Genomic DNA, 26,912 nt, shown 5'->3' on the forward strand with positions numbered 1-26,912 from the left:
GAAAAAGAGAAAGAAAGAGAGAGAAAGACTGGAGGAAGATCGAGAGAAAAGAGACAGAAGGAGAAAGAAAGCAAGAAAGAGAAAGAGAGAAAGAGTGGAGGAAGAGAGAGAAAAGAGACGGAGAAAGAGAGACAAAGAAAGAAAGAGAGAGAGAGAAAGAGTGGAGGAAGAGAGAGAGATCAGACCTTCCCAATGAATATTTATGATCTCGGCCGCACTGATTTCTCGCCACATTTTTTGCGGTTTTGCGGACGGGGCTTGGTGACCCACACTCATATACATAAGCACTTTTGTAAATTTGCACAAGCTTTCAACTGCCTCTAAGTGGAAAGGAATACATTTTGGAGACCATTAAAACGGAAAGTGTTTAGATGTGGCAAAATGTAAAAGAAGTATATTAAGGGAGATTTAGGGACCAGACTGTGCGTTCACACTGAGGGCCCCATGCTGGAAAATAGCGTTGTTGCTCTTTGAAGCAGAGTGGTAATGAGGCTCCATTGAAAGCCAATGAAGCCGGCTTTGGCAGCTTTTGAAAGCGGGATCGGTAAGCCCCCCGCACTTGCCCGGCCCTGTGTGCTGTGAGGAAAGAAGAAGGACAATAGACAGTATCAGGGATTATATGGGATGCTTTTTCCAGTGCGTTAAGCCCTAGTTGTCACCAAAACCAATCCTGTGCTTTCCTGAAAACACCAAAGTGGGTCAAAATGCAATAGTAAAGTGGATCCTTAAACTTTTGTGTTGCCATAAGGAATTCAAGAATGAGTTAAAGTTGCACTATGTAACTTTAATGGATGGTCTACCACCTGATTGTGTCAAGTTAGTTAGTCAAGTTAGGAGTTATTATATTATATTATTTTGTGCAATAGTAACAAAAATGCAACATATACTAAATAGTCAAAGCAAAGCATCTCCATGGAAACAAGCAGGTGGCGGACCCTCCATCAGAAATGTTACATAGCACACCTTTAATTTGTCCTGAGTCCTGACACGGTTTAGTCCAGATTTACTCCCAGAATCAAAACGTGGTCAAAATGCAGTTTATCAAAGTGATCCAACTTGAAATTCACATTTGATCAGTTGTCCAAAATATTATCCAGTTGAAAATTTAGATAAATGAATAGAATTATTATTATTATTATTATTATTATTATTATTAGGGGTTTTTTGTATATTTTTTTTATTATTTGTATTTTTGTTTTTTGTATTTTTTTTTTTGTATTATATATTTTTTTAAGACCATAATTTGAAAGCGATATAAATATGCCATTTTTATTACCCCATCGAAATCAACTGATGGACAGGCATCTTTAGAGAAATAAGCGTTGAATAAAACCAAAACATTTATCTAACATATGAAACAGGCTTGTACCAGTTGGACTATTTTGATTGCAACACTATCAGTCTGGCACAGTAGCTCTCTGGACCTCAACTTTGAACACCTCTTTTTTCCTTCTTCCTGTCTGAGGGTTCATCAGTTATCGTCTGGTGAGGAGCGCTGCCAAAACAAGCTCTACCAGAGGTTTTGTCAACAGCAGCTGAGGTGGGAGAAGTCTTTTAGCTCCACTGTCCACTCTTAATCTGGGCCTGAGGTCACTTGTCCCGCGCAGTCTCCAAAAGTACAAAAGGACAGAAAGCGCTGGAGTGTGTCTGAAAACAGAACAGAGTGCCACTGCTGAGGATTAGAGCAGGGAGACTGTTACAAAAACACAGACTGAGAGGGCTGCGGACAAAAGTTGGGTTTAATTAATGTTTTAATTAACTCTGAGGTATTGGTTCCATTGTACTTTGTTTTTAAAAGTTCTGTAATTTGTAACATAATATAAATGACAGCAGTGATCAACCCGTTTGGTATTTACACATGTAGTAGTAAAAATTATAACCATAGAACTATGCTAGTAATTGCATTTGGGGCAGCCTTTGTTTGTAAAACAAAAAAAATAAAATAAAAAAAATCATTTGGGTGAGTATGAAACTGTTTCAACTTTCTGTTACATGCAACATTTTGAGGACTTTTTGCAGATATACCTTTCATTAAATGACTCAAAATGATGTCTTCCTGCTTACAGTAGGTCTGAAGTAAATATTTATCTATTAAATGGATACTGCACTCAATACTTTTACAAACGCCACTGCAGTTTTTCCCGTCATACAGTCTCACCACACCAGCTCATTTCTCACTGTTGACTGGTCGGGTTTCTGTATATTTTCTGTCTCTTGTCTGGGACCCATTCAACATATTTTCCATGACAATTTATCTTGATCAAAACCCAACTGCATAACACCCAAAAATGCTGGCCTTGGTGTGGTGCTGTCACCCAGACTGAGAGCGATGACGGTCACCCACTTCCACAAAACTCTTTCATCATTTTGTATTCTGAGGTTAAACACCACCGTTAGAAGCCATATTGTGTGTAAAAATGATAGTAAGTCCTATGGGCTCTATACAGTGGGACATATGTGATCACTGTTCCCTCCAAGCTGCGCGCGTGCGCAATTGCGCACTGCTGCCACGGTCTCCGCGCACAGAAAATCTGCGCTGCGCACAAAAACCGGAACCGGAATTGAAAATGAAATAAACACACAAAATGCATTCTGCGCTATTTTTCAATGTGAGTCAGTGAGTGTGACCGGGGACGAGCTGCTCCAGACAATTATGTGATTCACACACGTATTTGTTATCAACGTCATTGACAGACTCCTCATGGGCCGCTCCCAGAGTTTCAGCCGATGTGGAGTGAAGACTCGCTAATGATGCTAATGATGCTAATGATGCTAATGATGCTAATGATGCTAATGATGCTAATGATGCTAATGATGCTAAGTGTTTATCCCCTTAACGTTCCGACGGCCCGCCCTCAGGCGCACTGTTTTGTAGCAGTTTTGCGTTTTAAACATGACGAAACGGACAAAACAAAGGACGTACGTGACCGAGGACACTGTGGATGTTTGTACAAGTTAAACTAGAGGCATCTCGGACCCGGAGCGGTTCGTGGAACCGAGTGAAGATCTCATGGTGGACTCAGGAGCAGAGGACCTGATGTGCTGATGGACTGGATGCTGTTCCTGATCGGTAAGCGTGGTTTATTCTGCTATTGACTTGACTGCTATATTTATTTTGACCCATACCACTTGTTTTGACTATATTTTATATATAAATACACATTATATATTGTGTTTTGATATGATATGTAAATATACAGTAATAGAGCAGCTGTGCAGATACAGATTCCTCTCAGTGTGTGTTGGTCATTGATACTGTCACTTGTTTATGAGTTGTAAAAATCAAATGATCGTGTCATATACTGAAAAAGAGTTAACAGACTGTCTCCCAGACACAGTAGGACAATCTCACTCAGTCACAGCAAAAGCTTCACACAATGACTTATACTCATAATACAAGTCAGAGCTTTATAATAAAAATGTTAAGTGTGTTTTCAACATTGGAGTTTACAGTTGGGTTGGTTTGGTTGGAAGCTCATGTTTTGCCATAGTTAAAATTAAATATTTATACTTCCAATAGCATTAACATACTACACAGGTCATGAGCAAGATTTTTGTCATTTTCATTGTATAAGTGGCTAAAGCACTTAATTAAAAGTCTTATAACAGAAATGTAAATGCGGTAATTTGATTCTTTTAATAAACCATTTAACTTGGATGGATGTGATGCAGCATGACCACAGTGCACACGTCTGATGTCGCTCACAGTGGCCCATGGGACGCTCAGGGAGTTTGTGTGTTTGCTCAGACTCGTGAAAAATTAGAGGGAACATTGTATGTGATACATTTGTGGCCGTACCTGGTTGTCAGTACCTAATCTTGTCATGTGTTGGGATCTAGGCAAGACCAGGCCTGGTTAGTACTTTTCCAGGTGCCACAGTGGAGTGGCACTTGTTCTAGAGAAGAGTGTTGTTGTGTCCTTAGGCAAGACACATCACCCTTATTGCCTAGTATGGATGTGTTGTGTGTGAGTGTTGGTGGTAGTCAGAGATGCCAATGGCACAGCTTACCAGCCTTGCTTCCATAAGTTTACTCCAAGGCAGGTGCGACTATAATAATACCAAGGAATTTCATCTGTTTAGTCACAAAACTAGTTGAAATTGTGCCTCATAGTGAGATATTCATGTTGGATAATGACTCAGAAAGACACGATTCATTAGCTAATAATTTATTTTATAGATTAAAAAGTCAGTGGTTTGTTGCCTTAAAGGGAAAATGTACAAGGAAGACATCAGTGTAACAAGATCAGTGCTGTAGGTGCACTGCTATTTCAATGAATAATGTAATGCAAAGTCGTGGTTAAAACGATTGGCCACTGTCACAATTTAATCCCAACAGGAAGTATAATCTGCAAACAAGCAAAAAAATTACATTCGGTCTGAATACTTGAAGCACATCTTCAGGCTGATCACAAAAGCATATGTTCCTGTTTCCACATCCATGTAACACAGTCTGCTTTTACATCCCAACATCAAGTGGTACAAATATGTATTTACAACTACAGACATGGTGGTATGAGGGAATTCTTCATCTACACAGTGAACACTGTCGTCTGAGAGGGGAACTTCATAAGTGAGTCTTTTGTTTCTGTGGATAGCTTCATTAAACACACACACACCTGTATGCCTCGTAAAATTTGGTATGGAGGGAAGCAAAGAGTTCCACAGCCGAGCTGTGCAGCTTGTTAACGTAAAACAACAGGATGACGCTCCCTATGTGGCGAACTAAACAGCTTTCACAAACATCTGTCTCGCTCTTATCTCTCTGCAGCGTTGAGGGTGGGAAACAGGACTACAGCTCAGATTTACAGGGATGTCACACTTCCTCTATGATGTTGTGACGAGCAAACAGGCTGGGCATGCACATAACTGGACCATAGCTAATCATGATCAGCCTCACTCTCACATAACAGAGCCAGGAGGCTGTGGCTGCTGCAGATGCACCTGTCTGTCACAGCACATATGAGCTACAGTCTGGTGAAATCCTGCTAAAGGAAAGGAGCTGTGGAGAGAGGAGCGCTCCAGACGGACATTCTATGAGTTGGGCCTCTAGTTCTACTCTATGTGTCAGTCCAAGCCCAGGTCATCAGCTTCAGATCAGGCCTGACATACAGCTGAATATCAAATCTGACTAAAAGTGAACTGAAGGTCTGACTGAAGTAAGTAGAAGGAGCAGGTCATATCACTGTGAGTATGGGCTGAGGTTTTTTCATTAAATGGATCAGAATACAAATCAGCATCTGCACCGTCAGTTGGACATGATTATATTATGTGAGAGCTGAGTCATAAGTCTTCTATAGAAGAGATGAATAAAGTAAATCATGCCCTCTCAAACCAAAGGCTTGAGGTCAAGTCAATAATGAAGTCTTAATGATGATGACTAAGTCATAGAGACCAGAGCTCTCCATCTTTGTTCCTCAAACACATCATATGGTTCATTATGGTTGTTGAATTATTGAAAATATGCAGATTAACAGCTCAGAGTAGCTTTATATAATTGTCATTAGTTAGCATGGAGCTAATCGCTTAAGACTCCTGTTTGAGTGAGCTCTTCACAGTTTCACATACATTCAGATAAATGCTATAGTGCAGTACAGTAAACATGAGCTGTCACAAGCTGTCACTTGTCTTAGACACTGGACACAGAGTGTGGGTAAGACACAGGGCGCAGTCCCAGGAAACATGTCAGCATGCTCACTGCTGCACTGGCATGACATGCTTCTGTTTATCTTCCACTCTCTTTAAATCTATTATAATATGCTTTACAACATGAAGTAACAGCAGTGGGCAGATAAAAGCCTGCTCTCTGTGGTTTGGGTTGCTCCTGGTTCACATAGCTCTGAATGAAATTGAATTGAAATGTGACTATGCCTCTTTGGCAGTGGATGACAGGGACAGTTCAGGGAGGCATAAGGGGAGATGACTTGGGAGGTTTTCCTTTGGATCTGAATGTTCAGATTGGGTTAACTGTTCTATGCACAATGCATGGTTTTGATGGACCAGCACAAACCACAAACATGCAAACATAACAAAGTTCATGAGGAATGAAATCGGATACTCTCATGTCATAATACAATCAGTGAGCACTAAAAGTTTCCAGCCTCATTCATTTTGTCAAAGTACACTAGAGACAAACATGCTTGTTTATCCCACTTTGTTTTCTCTTTGACTGCATGAAAAGGAACTCTCGTTTCAATCTCTTCTTTTGGCAAACAAATGTCCGCCAGTCACTAAACACACAGAATCCATATATTTAAAGAGAGACTACAGTGGCCACACACATTTGAGGCCACACTGCCCTTTAAGCACAAAGTCTCCTGGAATATTGGCTATTGTTCTGAGAATCCAGCCGTTTGTCCACAATGCTTTTCCTTCCAAAAGTCATGATGGTTGTTCATGATTCTGATAGCTGCTTCAGAGACACTGTGGGCTCTTACACAGATACACAGAGACAGTATAATCCAGGTGGTAGGACTAAGGTTTGTGCTGTCGAATGAAAGCCTTTGGTTCCTCCCGGCAAAAGACTACTGCAATGATCAGTTGGAGTTTCCTTTGAAATGGCCCCAGCAGCAGCCTGACTTCAGAGCAGAGTGCACAGAGTGGATAGAGGGAGGGCACAGGGTCAGTGGGTCTGCCAACAGTAGACTTGTGCTGTCGTCGTGAAGGGAATGGACTTTGTGTCGACACTTCATACCCTTTTTAATGGTCCCTTTTTAAGGCAAACCAACGCAAACCAAAACACATGGACAATACAATAACAAACATGAACATAAAAATAGCATAATAATTATACAATATACACAGGTGAGGTCCTTAGAAAAAATCGGTACATGCAGTCTGTAGTGTGCAGTGTTCCAGTGACAGGCCAGGGCTCAGGGCTGTCCTGCCAGGGTTCACATGGGGAGAGGTTTTCCCATCATGCTTTGCCACACTTCCCTTTCTTCTCTTTGCGTTGGAACTTCCTCAGACGCCGCGCCCAAACGTCCCTCCACTGGATCACCAAGCTGTTCTTATCCGCCACCAGGCCTACGCGCTCCGCTCCCGTCACCTGGTTGGTCGATCCGCTGCCAGGCCCCGCCCCTGGACCGACTCCTGCCGTGACCCCGCCCTCGCTGCCGCCCATAACCAGGAAGCGCTTGCCTATCTGGATCTTGGGGCATTTGCAGGCCAGGTCCTTCATGTTCACCCACAGCACATTGTCCCCGCGTTTTAGGGGCTCCCCACGGCTCTTGTACACCGACACGATGTTGACCGAAAACTTGGCCCAGTCTCCCACCGTGTCCATGTCCAGAACATTCACCTGCACCGCTGTGGACAAGCGAACAACATCCAGTTAGTATTAAACCTTTCATTCAAACATGGATTACATTTGATTTCAGATGCATGAAATAATCCAATTTGAAATGATTCTGAATTTGATCACATTTGTCACAATTGTGTAATGTTAAAATATTCAAATGTGTTCTTCAAAGTCCGAACTCGTCTCCAAACCACATGCTTTTACTAACAGAGGATTGACTTTGGACCTCTTGATTAAAAAGACCCACTGACCCAACAATGACAATTAGAAATGACTGAATCTTGATTTTGATTCAAATTATTTTAGTTGCACAGCCCTAAATGACAAGATGCAGCCCTGTCGAGTATCTGCTAAACGTTGCCTTACCATAATCCTTTTTACAATATTTCTTCATGTTGATTTTCAGGTTTCCCTTGACAGGTTTGCAGTAGGATTCACAGTCTGTAAGAGAAGACAGGGGGACGTAAACATACAGAAGGATAATGCACAGGTGTAATGTGGACCACAGCTGTACTCTGGTCCTGTAGCCTGTAAAGGGAGCTGGGGTGACACAACACTGTAAACTCTTTTATACTGTGAAAATCCCGCTGTGCAAAATGTTACTGTAAATGTGTAGCTGTTCTTATGGTGCCTATAGGACCAAACTTGCTACCAGAGGGAACCATGTTTTCTCGATTCATACCACATGCCCTATCTGTGGAATTCATTACCTCCTATTAAGCTCAGAAAAATCAAATGTCTTGGCACTTTTAAAAATGTTTTTTTTTCATACAAGCATTTGGGTAAACTTTGATCATATTTTAAGTGTTTCATTGTGTGGTTGTTGCTGTTTACTTCCTTGTTTTATTGCGGGGGTCTGTATTTGACTTACACTGTGAAGCACTTCGTAACAGATGTTTATAAAAGTACTAGACAAAATAAATGAAGTATTATCTCACAAAAAGGTAAAGATTAGGGTTTACAGTAATTGAAATTATGTTGAATTGCAGTTGAGAGATCAGGTCAGTGCCTTGGTGAGGGTCTACAATCACTATTCAACTTTTCTAACGCTTTAAAAAAAATAAAACACATACATCCCACAGATATTAAACAGAAAACAGCCACTAAACTATAAATAAAAAAGCTTCATTTTATAACTTTTCTGGCGGAGGACATTTTCCTTTGTTCATATTATCTAATACCGAACACTGAAGTTTGGTCCTGCACAAGTTTATTCCCACAGAAGGCACAGCTGGGAGGCCATGAGGCATACCAGAGGAGCACAAGTGTAGGGCCTGACATGTTTTGGGAGATTTTGAGAAAAGACAGAGCGTGGTGGAGCAGCTCATGCTTGGATGGATGTGAATAGGGCTTGGCTGCCAGCGTGAAGATCCAGACCACACACTGCACAGTTGACCTTCTCCCACCATTTGTCCTCAGAACTGCCAGGGAAGGTGCTACAACCGCTCAACCGTATCACCCAAAATACATGTGATATTTTCAAATGAACTGGCTCTGAACGGGAGTTGTCACGGTACTGTAATTGCAAGTTTGATTTTTTAATTGTGCTTTTTCAAAGATTAACAAACACAAAAGAACACACAATCTGCGGTTTTCTACAAAAATTAGCAGAATATACATTGGAGCGAGCTTTGTAAATAATCAATTTTGACCATCACTTCTCAAATTGACCAGCTTTCAATCTCAAATAATAGGTCAGTTTTCCATCACATACATTTCCTCTGTTATGTCCAACAATTGTTTCAGTCTCAAAGGGTCATTCTTCAACCAATTCCTTGTTAAAAATTTCAGCATCACTTTAAACAAATAGAAGTCCTCAGTTTCAATGTTGTTTTCAAGCAACAAGCTTCAGTACACAACACATGGGTCATTAGGAATGTCATAGCCAAATGCCTCTTCCATTACTGTTGCAATATTTACCCAAAAGATCTAATTGTAATACACTTCCAAAACAAATGAGAATGATTGGTCTCCAGCACCGTTTAGGAGTTTTCAATTGCTTATTTCTGATGTGATGAAATACCTCATCAGGTTTTTCCAATCAAATTCTCTCCATTGTGTTGGGCAGGTGGAAGTACACTGTGAGAGACATACAAAGTGCCAATCATCCTGTGACATTTCTGTTAACATTTTGGAAGCATTTATACAATTTAGTTACAATTGTGGAAGGTAGTTGTCTATGAGCTCCTTTCTATTAATTCACTGCCCTCCTGTGTAAAATGATTCCTAATTTTTGTATTATAAAAGTCTTAATTAGAAAGACCTAAACAAGAGTCAGAGTTAAAGACTTTTCCATCTGTTGGCTGTAATTCCCTTGTCAACAAATTTTATAAATGTACTATCCAACTGACCACCTCTCCCATTTGAGTTTATATTTCTGTCTGATTGAGTCTATAGGGCCATAGCAGACTGAGAGGACTTAAGTCTTTGAAATATTTATTTTGTATCCAGATTTTTCTTCAAAATGTTTTAGATATGAGCCAAAGGCTCAATAAACAAAAATAGGGTGGGACTTAAGCAACAACCCTGACTAGCTCCTCTAAATAGCTCAAAACTATCTGTCTATTACTGTTTATTTAGATTCTGGCCACTGGCTCGTGGTACAAAGGCTGTATACACTCAACAATGGTATTATTACAACCCATTCTTTTCAAAACAGCAAAGAGGAATTTCCAGGAGACTATCAAAAACCTTTTCAGCGTTTAAGGTTACTAAGGCTGTTGGAATATTTTGTTTATTCATTATGTGTGATGTGCACTATATGTTGTCATGTGTTTGATGCACCTTTATAAATCCTGTCTGTTCTTCATCTGTCAGATCTGAAAGAAAGAGCTTCAATTGTTTAGTGATTATAAAGATAATAGTTAGTAGTCAGTGTTTAAAATGGAGATAGGATGGTAGGACTCTCAGAAGTCCTTTTTTTCTTTTTTTAGTTTGACTCATATAATGGGCTCTTTTCAAGATGACAGAATTTTTGTATGTTTAAATGTCCAACTGAAAGAATCCAACAATAAAGGCGCTAGGTCTTTGAAAACCTTGTAACATTCATTAGGATAACCATAACTCCCTGGACTTTTATTGTTTTTGATCTCTTAATCACCTGATTCAGTTCTTCTTAGTAATTGGTTTAATTAAGGACTCATTTTGAATGGTTCCTATGGAGAGAAGGTCCAAATTAGCCAAATAATCTTATATTTATTTTTCTTTTACCAGTCCTGACTAGCCATATAGGGTTTTTTAAATTATTTTGTAAAATATTTTGGTTCATAATTTATTTTCTTATTTACTGGATTTCTAATCTTATTAACTGCACTCCATATTTGCAGTGTTTTTAAACATTTTGCTAACATTTTAGTAGCTTTGGAGCCAAATTGATAAAATCTTTGTTTTGTAAATCTTTGTTCTTTTCAATCTCCTTAGTTGCCAGATCAGTTTTTGGCTAAATCTTTTATACATTCTGCCAAGTTATCACTTGAATCTGTATGCTGTTGTGTTAAATTCCTCTGTTGTTGCTCTAATTAAGATCGTACTAGCCTTTTCATTTTGTTGATATGGGCTGTCCTTGATAATAAGTTCCCTCGCATGACTGTTTTGATAGTATCCCAGAGAATTGTTAGTTCTATCTGTTCATCTTTATTATTAGCAATACAGTCTTGTATTTCTGCTTTAATTTCTTGCACAACTTCACCATTATGGAGAATACCAATATTCATTTTTCAGTTTTCTTGATTTGATTATGCAGGTGAATAGTTAAGTGTATGGCGCTGTGATCAGACACATCCACTATTCCTATTTCACAGACTATTACCTTAAGCCTGTCAGTAGTATTCATCAGAAAAAATCAAGCACTGAGGGAACCTTATGAGCTGCTGAGAAATGTGTATAATCCTTCTCCAGAGAATGCAGTTCTCTCTGCACATCACAAAGGCCAGTCTCCTTCATGAGCAAATAAAGAGCTTTTGATTTATTGTTATCGCTTCTTTTAAAACTTGTTGTGACTTTAGTATAATTTAAAAATTTTCCAGTTGTCTCCTCAAATCAGAATTCCCTCACTTAAACTGGCAATTTTATCAAATAACAATGGAAAGATTTTTTTACCCTCTGGAGGTACTTGTATATTGATTAAGGAGACCACAGTATTATCGATCCTGCCTTTTACAATCACATATCTGCCCTATTTATCGCAATCCTCTTCCAACATGTCAAAATTTACCATATTTGCTATTCGCTCCTCTTCTACTATTTTTATATGAACTAAAAAATGGGTTTGTGTTGCCAAACTTTTAGAATTTTCCGTGCGTTTGACATGAGTTTCTTGTATAAATATATCCAGTGCTTTATCTCTCTTCAGTTTCGTTAACAAACTGCTCCTCTTAATTGTCAGTGGATTTAAATGGTCTGGGTAACCACACCATTTATATCCTTTGACACAATTTTCAGTCATTCTGCTGTGTATATAATGGCAGCAGACGCCACAGATGAACAAGAACTATGAACGTTATATTGAACAAACAAAAAATATACAGTAAAAGACCCCGCTGTCAGCCTGGGGTAATGACCTCTGTGTAGCAAAGGCCCTCTACAAGGTTTGGAAACTGGTGAAGCTGTTTCCATTCTACGTCTTCACACCGTCTTCAGCTGCCGCTCCTCCTATCCAATGAATTGAAGAAGCCATTATACTGTATGTGTTAAACTAAGAGGACGAGGAAAACAACAGCGGTTATTTGCCTGCAGTTCTTTGAAACACCCTCAGTCTTTCCTTAGCCCTCTGTGCAGTAGACAAGCACTCCTCTGCCATTCCAAGAACATTAAGAGCCAAGTCACTGTGTCTTCTTCAATACTGTCACCACCACCTATATCTCCAATTCTGCAACTCGAGTCCCACGTCATAAGTGCTGCCATAAACACCAACGCCGTACTGACAATAGATCCACACACTCTTGGACGGTGTTTGGAAGCATACGCCTCTCTCCTTCAGTGCTTTTTTACTCACTTGATACTTGTGTTTTGAACGATCTCTGTTACATAAGAGAAGTCAGAAGTCCTGCGAATGTGATTTTGTTACCAACGCAAAATCTTGACACTCATTTTAATAACATTCATAAGATACATTGAGATACTAGTCCTATCTATAGTACGAGATATAAAAAAAAAAAAAAGTTTCCATAGCAATAATAATTCAAATAAAAAAAGAAAATCACTGAATATCGATTGAAAGTTTGGATACACTTTTTCATTCAGTTGTCTTCTTTATTTCCATGACAGTAGATTCTCAATTATGGCATCAACTATAATTGACACATTTGGAATATAGCAAACAAAAAATAAACTCAAAATAACTCAAAACTTGTTCAAGATTAAGCAAAATGAAACAAATAAAAATAGCCACCCTTTGCTTTGAACCCTGGTTTGCACTTTTGACATTTCTTGACCCTGATGCAACACATCTGCGAAGTGAAAATCATTTCAGGAGATTTCATCAAGAAGCTCACTGAGAAAAGGCCAATGGTTTACAGCGCTGTCCACAAAGCAAAAGGTGGATACTGGGAGGATTTGAATATAAATATAAAAAAATATTTAGTTGAGTTATTTTAACTTTTTTTTCCTTTACTACATAATTGTATGTATCTTGTTGTGTATATTTGATGCCTTCTGTATGCATATAAAATGTACAAAGTAGTAAACATAAAGAAAACAAACATTAAATGAAATGGTGTGTCCAGACTTTTGACTGGTATGAGTATATTTTGAATGAATAATAGTCTTAAAGTCTCTTAGAATTGATATAAATGCTGAAATTGTTCTTCTAAACAGGTGGTGTTCATTACCATCTCCATATTAAAATCTTCATAATTGTATACAATATAACGCTATTACATTTCCTGGTATGTTCCACATATGGTACAAACTTATCTGGCATTTATTCATTCAATTACAGGCTTTTTTTTTTTTGCCAAAAAATACTTTGGCTGGAGATTGATAAGTTTGGTGCCATTCTGTGGAACATGCCAGGCGTCAGTATCTCCATGAAGAAGATAAGTACCCTCCACACAGTGTGATTACACTACTTCTGACAAAAAACAAGACTGCTCATAGTACTGATACCATCCTGCTACAACTTTATAACAAAAGTTATATGTCAAATATATCAGCACTAAAATGTTGGCATTGCCCTTTTCATGGTTCCAGCTTTTAGACGTTGACTTTAGCCATAAAGAAAAGTATGATATTCAAGCCTCTGTTTTGGAGTACAAGGGGCACATGCATGTAATTATTTGTCATTGTTTGCCTTTTAGAGTTCATGAAATATTTATTCTGCCATGCCAACATTAAGACTGTAGATTCTCTGTGATCACGAAAGATGTTTTGCATGAAGTGGAACAAAATGTCATGAACCATTCAAAACAGATGAAAGGCGTGTCCTGTCAGCTTTATAATTGAAATCACTGGACTCTGAGATGCTTATTACGAGAGCTGCACTGAAACAAGATACAAAGATAACTGCACTTCATGAAACATTCAATTTTACATGCAATTAGTTTAATTACCTTTGAGGACCCTGGGTTAAAGGTGCACTATGTAACTTTTCTGATAGAAGGAATGCGTCTTGCTCGTCTCTGTGGAGATGTTACTGCTTTGATTAGAAAGTTCCACAGTATAGAACTGTTAAGTGTGATGTCATTTCTGGGTCCAACATAGGCAGACTTGAGGCAAAAAACAAAAAAAAAAAACAAATTCAGAAATCAGCTGTGAAGTGACATCAACACTTAACAATTCTGCGGTGTTAAACTCATCCATCCCCAAGGAGACAAGTTACAAGTCAAATCTGCAATTAGCAATTAAAAAACCTTTAATAAAAACATACTACAAAGATAAGTTTAATACGTTGAAAAGTTACCTAGTGCACCTTTAGAATAAGAGAAAAATGATGGATGAAGAGCTTGAGCAGAGACACCAGACATTGTCACAGCTGGACTCTGGGGGCACTCAACTCAAAAACCACATGCGCTAACTCCCCCTGCATCTCCAGAAGCAGAATCCAAATAAAATGAGCACGAAATATCTCAATTAGGAAAAACTTGCCATGGGAGAGAGAAATCAAAGGTTCAAGGTTCGCATGAGAGCAGTTGGAGCAATGGGAGGACGGAACAGGGAATCGGGGAGCCCATAAAAATGTCCAGGAGGCTTGGCTATATATCAGAGAACTGGAAATTTTATAGGAACAAAAGGAGGAGAGAGACACAAAGAGGGAAAAGATGGCTTCCAACATGGATGATACGTTGTGTAGGTGTTGACGACTCTGGAGAAATGCGTGTGATGGGTTAATGGAAGCACGTCATTCACAAACCTCAATCACATGATCCAATATTCAACCCACAGAGATCTGTCATGGTTTTGTCTGTAAAACATTATCTTGGCATGCAAAAATGGTAAAGTATATATAGCATAAGTATACGCAGTAAAAGTAGTGGGACCAAATAATGTGTCTATAGTCAGTGATGGAAAGAGAAAAGTGACATGGGTAAAATGTTCTCAGTGTGTACAAATAAGCAAATTGTACATAGGTGATATATGCTTATGGATATAGAAAATAGCAGAGGCAGAAGTGAGACAACTGTGCTTTGGGATGATTGGGATTGGGACTCATCAACTGCACAGATTTTTTATGTAACAAAGGTCAATTATATGGCTGGAATTATACTCAAATACATAAGTATGTTTAAAAGTCTACTCCAAAATGTTCAGTCACCCATAAAATCTACTCAATCACCATAACGTGAGTATTAATTAGTTACTTTCTTCTGCTGTCGCTAGTGTTGTTGGCTGTTTGAAAAATATCAGACAGGGACAGTGTGGACAGTTCCCATGAGGAGTCCCTTTCTGCCAGTTGACCCAGAAGATAGTTGCACCCAAAACAGCCTTTACACCCATTCAGTGCGTGGCGACAAGGACAGATTGCACCCACCGCCCCTTCCACAAAAGCCCGGGATGTGACAGAGGGAGATGGGGCACTGCTCCGGTGTGACTGGTGTAAAGCCTGAGGTGAATGTGCGATCAGTTACTGCTTTAGTAAGACTTTCCCAGGAAGGCAGCACACAAGTGAGATAGGTTCTCTGGGCCAAATAAGACTCAGGTTTGTGTAGATGCAAGCCAACTCCGAGTAAGGATGTGTGTTTTGTGTGTTTTTCAGTGCAATAAAAACATCCAAAAAGTGTTCTGTTTTTTTTTTGTTTTTGGGCAAAAAGTGATGATGGGGCTATAATTTTAGCCTTTTCTTATTTCACTTATTCTCTAAGGTTGATTTTAGATTACAGGTTTTCAAGTAATATATGCACATGCATTTCAGCTTAAGCTAGCATATGGTCCATTTAACCTTCACACTGTGAAGACCACTGACAACATCTTTTAAAACCTTCCAAATCTATGTCCTTTGAATATGTATAACAGTGCCGAATGAGAAATAAAAGGATGTAATTGAGCAGAGTCTGAAAAGTCAAAAGCAGTCACACGCCAGCGCTCCTTTCACGCCTCACAGCCCTCTCTCTCGCTAAATCTCCACAAGCTCAAGTGTAACTAATTACCCAAGCCTCGGCCTATCTGCTGGCCTTGGCATTAAGCTGCACATACACTCACTCCAGGCTCCAGTAAGTCAGGCTAAGAAACTGTGCCAAGGATAAAGGAATTCACGACAATGGAAAAGGTCTGTGATCATTCAGACCCGCCCTGTATTAATATTTATAATGCACCTTAAAGAAATAAGAGAATATGTTTTTGTTCTCTTAAGTGAGCAGTGGTGAATGGGTGAGGTACAAACCTGCTGGCTCCTCGGTGCTGCTCACGGCTGTTGTTGGGTTGACCACGGGGATTTCTGAAACACAAATGGACAGATAGCAAGGCTTTAGAATCACCTTTAGTGGACACTCTTTTATAATGGTAGAAAAAAAGGAAAAAAAATATCTTGACTCCCGCCTTGACTCCCCTACATTTTTATATCATACACATCCAAACTATAATAGTAATAGTTCAATATTTTAAGCTTCAATATAACTGTCCTTGTTATTGTGTTCCCTGGAATATTCCACAGAATGACATTAAACTTGAATTTATTAATGCAATTGCTTAATAACTAAAATATTAACTCTCATGTCCACAGATATGACTAGTAACTTTGCCTGGCTTTTCTCCCTTGATATGTTTAATGCAAACTATGAAATATTCCATAAAATAAATAACATTTTCATGAAAATAAGTTGGTAGCAGGCTCTCTACCAGAAAAGTTAGAGGGAGTACCTTTAAAATGCACATTTTAGGTGTAAGCAATTTATATTAAGAAAAAAATAGAATTATTACATTTCTGTATGGTGATCAGTAAATTCAAACATTTGTCACACATCATCATTGGTGCAAAGTAGCTGACAATACATTTCATTATGCTATGCCGCACTAATTAGGCTCCCCCCTTACACCGTTGTGTAATCTCCATGTTGTATGCATGTGCACATGGACAGATGGTGCTGAGGGAGTTGTTGGGGATGATCTTGACAGTTGTAGCCTCCCTTGTGATGCCCGCTGGCTACACTAAAAAGTGATGCAGAGTGGATCTCCTCCAGGACTTCTGCTAATTCATGACTTTCCAATACAAATGCTAATGCTACCGATGGCTTCAAACTCCTAGCATAAACAGATTTAGGAATCCTGGCTTAGCATCCATCTGAGGATCTGATTGGATTTGGGAGTTCAGGGCTTGTACCTCTGCAGCGGAGACTAAGGGGTGAAGTTGTTGGCGAGATTTTGACAGTTTGCTATCAGCATGTTGTCTTTGAATTCATAGACACCCAACCAAGATAAACAAACATGAACACTTTGCTTTTGTGGCAGTACAGCTGCCCAATCTCCTCTCATCTGCGTGCCCAAGACAGAAGAGCATGGATCATTCAAATTAGCGCTGTAGCCATCATACTAATTGGCTGCTTAATAGCTTTGTCTTCCTCAGCTGTCTCAATGGGAGGTGAGGCACACACATCTCATTACCATTACTGTTCCGTGCGGTCACTTGGTTTTCAGTGTCACTCAAACACATTCACAGCTCCTGTAGCCCGTGCCAGCCTGCCATCTGCTCTGAATCTACAGTCTGCACCAACACGGCACCACAGGGCAGGGTGTTACTGCTGGAGACTGTTATTTGCCCACTTTGAGGTTTATTTGGCATATTAGCACAATGAGCTAATATTGCCTGACAAGCTAGTGAGGGTTACTTTTAAAACAAAGTACTAGCATACAGTTTGCTTACTACATAACTAGATAAACACAGCAATCTGTCAATTAAAAGAATAAAACACTAGCACGTACTAATGTTAATAATAGTTTCAGTATCTCATATCCATATACATGTATCTTAGATGCCCATTAAAATTCATGATATTATACACAGCTGTGGCAGTGATTAGAATGACAATATGTCTAGTATCTTTCATTGAATACCACCATTGTACTGTTTTTACTTTTTGCTAAAGCATTATTATTCATTTTAGCACGGTAAATTACACATAGAGGAGGGTACTGAAGGGTCATTAGGCGTGGTTAATTGGAGTTTTTGATCGGTAGACATGGTGGCCTCTCTTAATTTGAATTTTTGAATGAAAACAATATTAATGCTAAAAAACTCCACCCTTTAATATTGAGAATGGGGGAACTGTACCTTATTGTATTGTCTGTCTATCCACTATAGTTTTTACATATGGTAAACGGTCACCTTTTTGTATAGCGCTTTTTCACACACACATACACCAGTGTACACAGAGACTGGGTGCAAAGTGGGTTAAGTGTCTTGTCCAAGGACACAAGAAAAGCATTCATTTGTGTTAGCTGGAATCACACCGCCAACCTGTGGGTCAGTGGATCTGACCACTCATCCAATGATGTTTATGTAGAGAGTGGGATTCGAACAGCCACATTTCAGCTCAGTGGATCTAACAAACTACCAATCTACTATGGCCCATACATGTACTGTCGCCCATACAGATATATACAGTATACATATTTGTACAGATTTTGTACTAATAGATGTCTTTACTCACTGATGCAAGGTGCCACGGGCGAGCGACTCTGCTGGTACCCTTTGGCACAGCGGTTGCAGGTGATGCCGGTCACTCCGTCCTTACAGGGGCACTGGCCGGTGGTCTGGTTACACGTCTTCCCCGCTGCTCCAACCGGGTGGCAGTCACATGCTGGAGGGCAAAGAGAGAGCATACATTTGATTGTTAGTCATGAAGAGCGGTTGAGGCAGTTAGTGTGTGGGAGCTGGAATTACACAGTATCAGTAGTACGGTGTCAATGCATGCTTAGTGTAATGTAGTGTAATCAGGTAATGACTGGCCTCTACTTGTTCCTTAGCTCATAACTGCTGTGTGGAGTCTGCTGACACATGCTCCGCTATTTCATCACTTCCCGAAATAAAAGTTTAGTAGATGCCACACAAACGCCAACAGCAACAAGAAATACTCCGGTCACACTGCTGCGCCAAGACGTTTGAGTTTTTACTGGTTGGAGGCAATTTATTTAAAAGTGTTGGTCTTAACCCCTTAGAGAGAGATCTTAACTTGACATTCAAATCTTTATTGCAAACGACAACAGTGTAGTTAGACATTACGGACCTTCTAGAAAATGAATATGTGTTCCCAATTTTTTCATTTTAAGAAAAAAAAGTGATGGCAGATTTTGAGTGATTGTGCTGTTATTCGATAGCTGTAATTGTCCATGTCTATCAAGAAAAAAACATGAACAAAATTACACTTTAGGGGGGAAAAACCCAGTAACTTGACAGACTTCTCCAGAGCATGCCAGAGTATAGCAGCTGCTAACACACCATAGCGCCGAATGTGTTTATTAGCCCCAACATATCAGAGGAACACAGGCTGAATGCTATACCACCTGTTGACCATGCAAAAGGTCAAAGGTCAAATGGCTGAAAGTGACCCTGTCTGATGGTGTCTAAAAGGATTAACTTGGGCTCAGAACTTTGGTGTTTTTTTCCGGCGACAGGTCCACAGGTGTCCGGAGAGCTGCGGTGCGTTTGATGCTCTACGTAAATCTGACGCTCCGACATAGACAGGGTCAGTGCGCTTTGATGGGACTTGACTGAGATGTTCCAGATGAGATTGTTGAGACAAATGTATGTACTTTAAAGCAGTGCTATATAAGTATGTTAAAATATATAGTATTTCCGTTGAACCATAACTTTCCTCAAGCTGAGTCTTTGATAGTCTACATTACATTGGACCAAGTCATTTAACTCCTGCTAATGTTTTTCTGTAAGTCTATAAGGGATCAAAGTTATGGAATATAATACAAAAATACACCACATAGATACAGCTATCAATATGACAAATACATGTATTTAGATCCTGATATTATCTCAAGTTAACAAAAAAATAAATAAATAAAAAAGTATATACATATTATCATTGCGAGATAGGTCCAACGAGTCCTAGCATCCATCAAATTCAGTCAAACTCACTTGCTAATGGTTGTCTGTAAGTCCATAAGGTTTCAAAGTTACAGAATATAAAAATATATTACATATACATCAATATGACAAAAATGTACGTAGTTAAATCCTGATATTATTTAAGTAAACATCAGTAATACAACAGATCTACTTGAAAATAAAGTATTTTTTTTAGCATTGCAGGATAGGACCAAAAATCCATGCAATGTAGTCAACCTCCAACTGTGTCGGTTTTATCTACATTACACTGGACTGTGTCACTGAACTCCTGCTAATGTTTTTCTGTAAGTCAATAAGAGTTCAAAGTGGCTGAACATAATGCCAAAAATAGACCACAAATATGCAACTATTAAAATAACAAAAATCTAATTAAATTCTGTTATCATGGAATAACAAAAAACAACAACAACAATATAAGTATAGTAAAAAAGAAAAAAAAAAAGACATGATAGATCCCATACGTCCACGAGAGCTAGCGTCATATACAGTCAAACTCCAGCTGTGTTGGTACTATCTACATTACACTGAACAGGGTTATTTCATACTCTCTCAAATCCACTGTAAGTATATAAAGGTTGAAAGTTGCAGTAATAAGTACCACAGTGGGCACAGACGATATCACCTTCAGTATTGCGTCTTTCTCTTCCTGCTGTTCTCCAGATGCAGTGGCAGCCATGTTAGAGCATTCCTGGGATTTGTCCAGTTAAACGTGCTAATGAAATCCAGCTGATTACGGCTCAAATCCACTTCTAACGGCAGACGAATAAACCGCTTATATCATTATCTCACTTTGCCTTAGCACATGAAGTCATTCAGTAAGTCAACGTAAACACACGAGGACAGATGTGTAGCCGTCTGCGAGATGGTGTGTCTAATGACAAAAGACACGTAGGATAAACTTATTGAGTATCGGCGCTGAGCTGATCTGTCAGGGCACTCAGTGTAAACAAGATGGAGGCCATGTTGGATGTTCTCACTTCCCCTTTAAACAATGGCAGACTTTAAACATGGGAGTTTACAGAGGACGTCCAGAGCTCCGTAAACAACAGGCACCTCCACCCACACCTCCGCTCAATCTGTTTGTCTGAACTTTTACGGCCAGGGGCTTGGGCCAGTTAAGAAGCAGTAAAAACGTCCTCAGATGTTGATGACTTTTCAAGCCAGAGCGGCTGCAGACGTGACAGAGGCCTGATGGGATTTGTAGTCCTTTGACAGGTCCAATTTAACTGATTAGACTTGCTATGCTAAATGTCCATATGGCTGGTTGAAAACAAACGCCTGATGTCTATTACAAAATTGAAATTTCAGTGACTGTACAACGACGATAAACAAGGAAATTAAAAAGAGATGCAACAGGATCTGGGTTAGGCCATGGAATTGGTACTAGTGTCTGTTTCATGTCAAAGTTTGAACATTTATTTATCCAGTGCAGTTCTATATTTGTAGGGGAAAATACAGTTTCATCATATCATTCCATGGAGACAAACAAGTCAATTTACTGGCCTGATCTGTGAAGTGGCATGCCCGTGCAGCTAGAATGAATGTTAAATATGTTACTTGCAATACCGGGAGAGTCAAAGCAATAACATCTTGACGAAGACTCCACCAGAAAAGTTACACTGTGCCTCTTTAACCTATAAAATGTCCACTGCTACTATCAAGTGTGGTTCTTTCAGCCTTTACTGGAAACAAACTCGGAATACAATCCACTTAATACACACAGGTATATGCTTTAACAGTTGAGGGACCAAGGCTGCTCTAACAACGTCTTATTACACAGCCATTACTTACGTAGATACTGTAAAACGACTCCTATAATATCTGTTCGAATTCCCACATCTTCAATTAGCTCGAGCCTTTTCCTCCCTTTGATAACAGATCCTAGCTTGAGCGTCACGTCTCATGTTATTCCGCTGAACGTGACTGAGGAGCAGACCTAGCCTTGGGAGCGTTGTGTTATTTTAGACAGCCAGTCCACCCAGCATGGTTTACATTGGCTTCTGTTGCCTCATTTTTGTGCTTTATATCAGCTCTCCCTCGGGTCAACAGATACCAGCTGTATGAAAATCGCCTTAAAAACACCATTTTGAAGGCTCGTATAGTGTAGCCACATTTTGATGGCCTGGGATGGTTGGTTTTACAGAGCATTTTAGTACTTGTGACAGTGTAAAGGCTTTAAAGGGGAGGTTGCTGTCTTGTACAAAGTGAAGTTGGCCGGGCGTCGGAACATGTGGGAGGTATGGGAGACAGTGGAGTGCTTTGGAGGTGAGTGTACAAGTTCTTTCTCCACACAGCAAGTCTGATTGGAACCAGAAGCTTGCACTGAAGCTTGCCTGGCTTACCCCCCTCGCCCCCTCCCTCCCCGCACGGATCTGTGCTATGGAAACACCTGTATTTTATTGTCCGTTTCAGACGTCACACCGCACTCGCCCCTTTGGCCACGCCGACCTCTGACCCCCGTCCTCACCTCCAGATGAAACGCAGAGCCTGGCAAATCAGGGTTTAGAGGAGCGTAGACAACAGAGGAGGAAGGAGTCTGGAGGGAGGCCTGCTACGTATAAACACTTATGATAGAAAGTAGGAGCGGAGGGCCAAGGAAACAGGCCTGCGCTTATCTGGACTTACTCTAGTACCAGCATGAGCAAAGTATGAGCAAAAAATGATGAATTAATCAAGTTTAAATTGCGCTTCTGATATGTGTTCACTGCTTTTACGTTCTTGAGCAAATGACATCACCTACCACTCTTTTTTTTGTTTTTTTTTCCCCATTTTTTCGTTTTTTCCCCATTCAAAAGACCAGACCAACATCAATTTCTATGGCAACGGCCCTAATTTTTCATCATTGTGACACCTATGGATATGTTGTTAGTGGTCAGAGTCCAAAGGCATAGTACGGTCGCCATGTCTTTGTCAAATCACTGCAGGACACCTATGGATTTATCAATTCAACCTGTAAGTCAAGACTTTTAGAAGCTTAGAATAAACAGTTTAAGTTGTTATTAAAGACCAGGAACAGGTATCCGAACCCAAGCTTATATATTTCTTAACCACGGTAGTCTTCTCATACATACAAATTTATATTCAACAAGACCAGAAATGACTAAGTAAGCATTAAATAATAAATAGGACCTGTGTTAGATTGTAAAAGGCTGAACACATAAGGAGCTCAGCCATACCTCCATGACAGTTGTAGAATTACACTGATCCATCATAAGTCCAGCAGTAGTACCCGGCGATTCATAACTTCCAATTCCGCCTCTGCAGTGATAAAGCATTCACCAGGCTTTGATATGGACAGACTGTAAAACTAAAATCATCTCGGCTCCAGGTATTACAGGAAATGAACTGTACGGGAATACTTTGGCGTCAGGAAAAACAGACTTCTCCATCAGGGACTGCGCAGCGATGACTTCAGATCGGAAAAATGTGACCAAGTGGAGGTGATTAATGTCTCCGTGTTACAGTGGGACCGAGCCGGGCCACTGCACTGGGCTATCACGCTATGTTGAATCTGTGGAGTTTGGTTTCAGCATGTGGAGGTGACAGAACAGAATGTGGCCACGAGGTACTAGAGGAATCACACAAATGCTGATGTATTTGGGTCGGTTGTCTTCATATTGTTTCAGGAAATGATTAAATTGCGCTTAGAATGATGAAAAATTAGGATGTTTGCCAAAGCGGTTAACAATTTAAAACAACTTATATCATTTCTACATAGATACAGTGAGTACATGGTGACATTTTATTATATTAACCTTCCATAGATGTGTATTTTCAGAGCTTGATTATCAGTTCTCTAGCTGTTTCTCAGAAATGCCGTGATTACTGTATTAGTGGGGTTAGAACATCTCAATCTGGACGTGTTTGAAATTCGTATAAACACTTTTTGCTGCTTATTGCCAAGAGAAAAGTCCAGTTGAGCTTCAAGTAATAATCCATGACATTTTCACATAAATAAATATTCATGAAGCCAGCAGATTTACGATGTGTGTGTGGGATTAGTTCTGCGTTGTTCAGACCGTACATTTGTCAAAGTCTTTAACATGCAGGACTCCATCACACATAAAAAGATAAGACGATGTTTACAATATGCCACAAAAAAAAAAACCAAAAAACTAATCGCAATAGTTTTCCTCATAGTTATCGACTTCAGTAAAACACAAAACAAACAAATTAATAATACTGATAATAATAATGGCTTTCAATATACATTTTGTTAACGCTAACCCTAATTCTAAACACGACCAAGGCTTAATAATTGTAGTTTTAAACAACAATGTCTGAACACTGCTCCAAACCACATGCTCTCACTGATAGAAGATTGTCTGTGTGAATAACTACGTGTAAAATGTTACATAGTGCAGGCTTAAGTGTGAGTACCTTTGCATGCTCTCCGGTGGGTGATGGGTCGGGCCATGTCTCTGTAGTACCCCTCTTTGCAGTAGTGACAGTGTCGCCCTGCCGTGTTGTGGCGACAGTTCATACATACTCCTCCGCTCTTTCTTCCTGATAACTTGTACAGCTCCATGTTGAATCGGCAGCGGCGGGCGTGCAGGTTGCAGTTACAAGCTACAAAAACACAACAGAAAGAGAAAAGGTAAGCTTATAATGAGAACCGGTTCACTAAACATACACAACACTGCAAGGAATAAAAGGAAATAAAAGGAAATTGTGTAAAGATATAGATTTAAACTTGAAAGTGGAAGAGTTTGGGGGTAAAAACTCATTCCATTCTAAGCAAAGCCTTCAACGACCTGAGTCTGTACCACCTGTTTGTCTCCATGGAGATGTAATTCCTTTGCGTATAATGTTCAACAGTGTAGCATTAAGCATCTCCATGGAGACAAGTCGGTAACAACACCAGGCCAAGCTCAATGTCATTTTTCCGTCAATAAAAGCATAAAACATAAATGCAAAACAAGTAAGTTTAATGCCATACTGTGGAACACTCTAGGCAAAGCAATAACAAGCAGTCCTCTACCAGAAAAGTTACAACGTGCACCTTTAATCCAGCTGTAACTGCCAAATGTTTAACTTTTAATAACACACTTTGAATTCGGGAATAAACAGATGAAGGAATAAATAAATAAATATGCTGATTTATCTCTCGTTCGCAACACGCTCTGGTTCAACTATATACAAGGCATGTATATTTAGAGATTTGCGAGGTGGAGTAAAACGTGCTGGTGCTTCTTGGCTGCTATTTCAGATCTCATCAATCAAAGGCCATATTTGCAGAACTCATTTTCCCCATCTCAGGTCTAATGAATTCAGCCTCTCTCAGTCCACTGGTTATTAATCACTGGAAACGCAAGTCTCATCCATCACTTGCATGCAAAGGCCCCTATAAGCTCTATTAAAGGCAAAAGTCATTCCGATAAAGAAATGGCCCCGATCAAGGCGTTTGCTAAATGAGCCGAGGCAGAATGTATGACATGTATCTCTCTATGACCTCTCCAAGTTCTCCATTTTAATACTATTTTCAGAGAGTTTCAGTGGTCTCATGTGAAGCGCTCGTTGGATAGACTAATGAGAAACCTGCCCATGTTGTTTGTGTACTCCAGCTTGATCCACACACTCTGCTGGCAAATCAAAGTCAGACTCCGGACCTGAAGATTTGGCCATGGCTTCAAAGGCCACTGCAGAAGAGCTTAGTTCCAGTTCAAAGATGGCCGCACATAGTTTAGTGAGCAGTAAACAGCGGCAGGGCTGTCTAACCCTGTGTGTCAACAGCTCAGGCCAAAGAGGAGCACACATCAGGAGGCAGCACAGGATATTCATGAACATACACACTGAAGGAAAGAGGCTGCCATCACACATGGGGGGCTTGGATCTGACTTTAAACGTCATGATACTTTACTACTCTGAAATGTATCTTTGCAGTACGCTTACTTTAAAAAAAAACATATTCATTTAGGAGTAGAAAAGACACACAAAACATCAAGAGCCTAATAAGAGGTAAAATATTGTAGAATCTATTGTATGTGCTTAGATTTATGTTTCCATATTACCCAAGTATTGTATAGTAGTTAAAACACTGTATTACTAGTATCAATTACAAGTTATTGTAAAGTTATTCATACATACACGCATCAGCACATAGGCAAGCAGATTGGTCAATTTAGTCAATAACTATTAATAACACCACTTTTTATACAAACTACATTGCAAAGTAGTACATTTATTTTTACTGACATTAAATACATACATACTGAGTCATTCTGGAGTCAAATTAGAGAAGCCCAGACCTACATAATGTATTAATATTTGTATATATTGGACTGTGTTTAACATGCCGCTTGTACAAATAGGGATTTTGTGTCTTAACAGATTTGTCCAACTCCTACACTTTATTTATGCAGCCAAGTCTTCAGTCCTATTGTATCTATGTGATTACATTATACATCTAGAAATCATGTACTACACAGATACATTCATGAAGACATCCTAACAATGACTCGTCAAGCACTGGTCAGGCAGATGCCCTGGTCAGACAGATGCACTGGTCAGACGGATGCACTGGTCAGACAGATGCCCTGGTCAGACAGATGCACTGGTCAGACAGCGGCAAGTTAAACACAGGCCTGTGTTCACATTCACCTCTCACAGATGCAAATCAAAATCATGTCTTTCCTGAACAAACATCCCATATTTCACTGAAGCGGGGTAGGTCCAGAACAACCACATGTTCCTCCACCCCATGTCTTATCATCCCATTATTCCACTGACGCTGTCGCTTCATAAACAGACAGGCTCCTCTCCGGCCACTGTCACTCCACTGCTCTGTCCAGATCTTCCAATTCACACAAACTTGCCCTGCTCACTGTTAAATATCTGTATTACTAACTAACATCTAATCACTAACGTGAAGCTAAAAGCGAGTTATTAGTCACTTGTGTTGAAAGTTGACACTGCTGCTCTTGTCTCCTGCTGCACATGCACATTTACTACAATCAGATGTCTGATTCCTCTATGGGTGTATCATGGGGTTTATTCTGCGGTGTTTGAGCCTGTTGTATGCATGCACAAGCCTCTAAGGGATTATTTGGATATATTTGGAAACTATTTAATTAAACTTGTGACACCAGCTGATTTTATTGGACAA

At 39.7% G+C, this 26,912-nt stretch overlaps 1 protein-coding gene across 2 annotated transcripts in view; it reads right to left on the reverse strand.

The window, feature by feature from the left end:
- Positions 1–4,152: 4,152 nt before the first annotated feature.
- The window catches only part of ntn2 (netrin 2), a 45,969-nt gene continuing 23,209 nt past the window's right edge, over positions 4,153–26,912 (reverse strand). For both annotated transcript variants that reach the window (XM_055229633.1, XM_033985238.2), the window contains exons 3-7: positions 24,188–24,376; positions 18,378–18,527; positions 16,115–16,168; positions 7,666–7,740; positions 4,153–7,307 (exon numbers count right to left, since the gene is read on the reverse strand). In XM_055229633.1, the coding sequence (XP_055085608.1) occupies positions 6,916–7,307; positions 7,666–7,740; positions 16,115–16,168; positions 18,378–18,527; positions 24,188–24,376 (860 nt within the window). In that variant the 3' untranslated portion in view covers positions 4,153–6,915. The remainder of the gene's footprint in view (positions 7,308–7,665; positions 7,741–16,114; positions 16,169–18,377; positions 18,528–24,187; positions 24,377–26,912) is intronic.

Source organism: Periophthalmus magnuspinnatus, chromosome 19 (assembly GCF_009829125.3).
Source record: "Periophthalmus magnuspinnatus isolate fPerMag1 chromosome 19, fPerMag1.2.pri, whole genome shotgun sequence".
Taxonomy (NCBI): domain Eukaryota; kingdom Metazoa; phylum Chordata; class Actinopteri; order Gobiiformes; family Gobiidae; genus Periophthalmus; species Periophthalmus magnuspinnatus.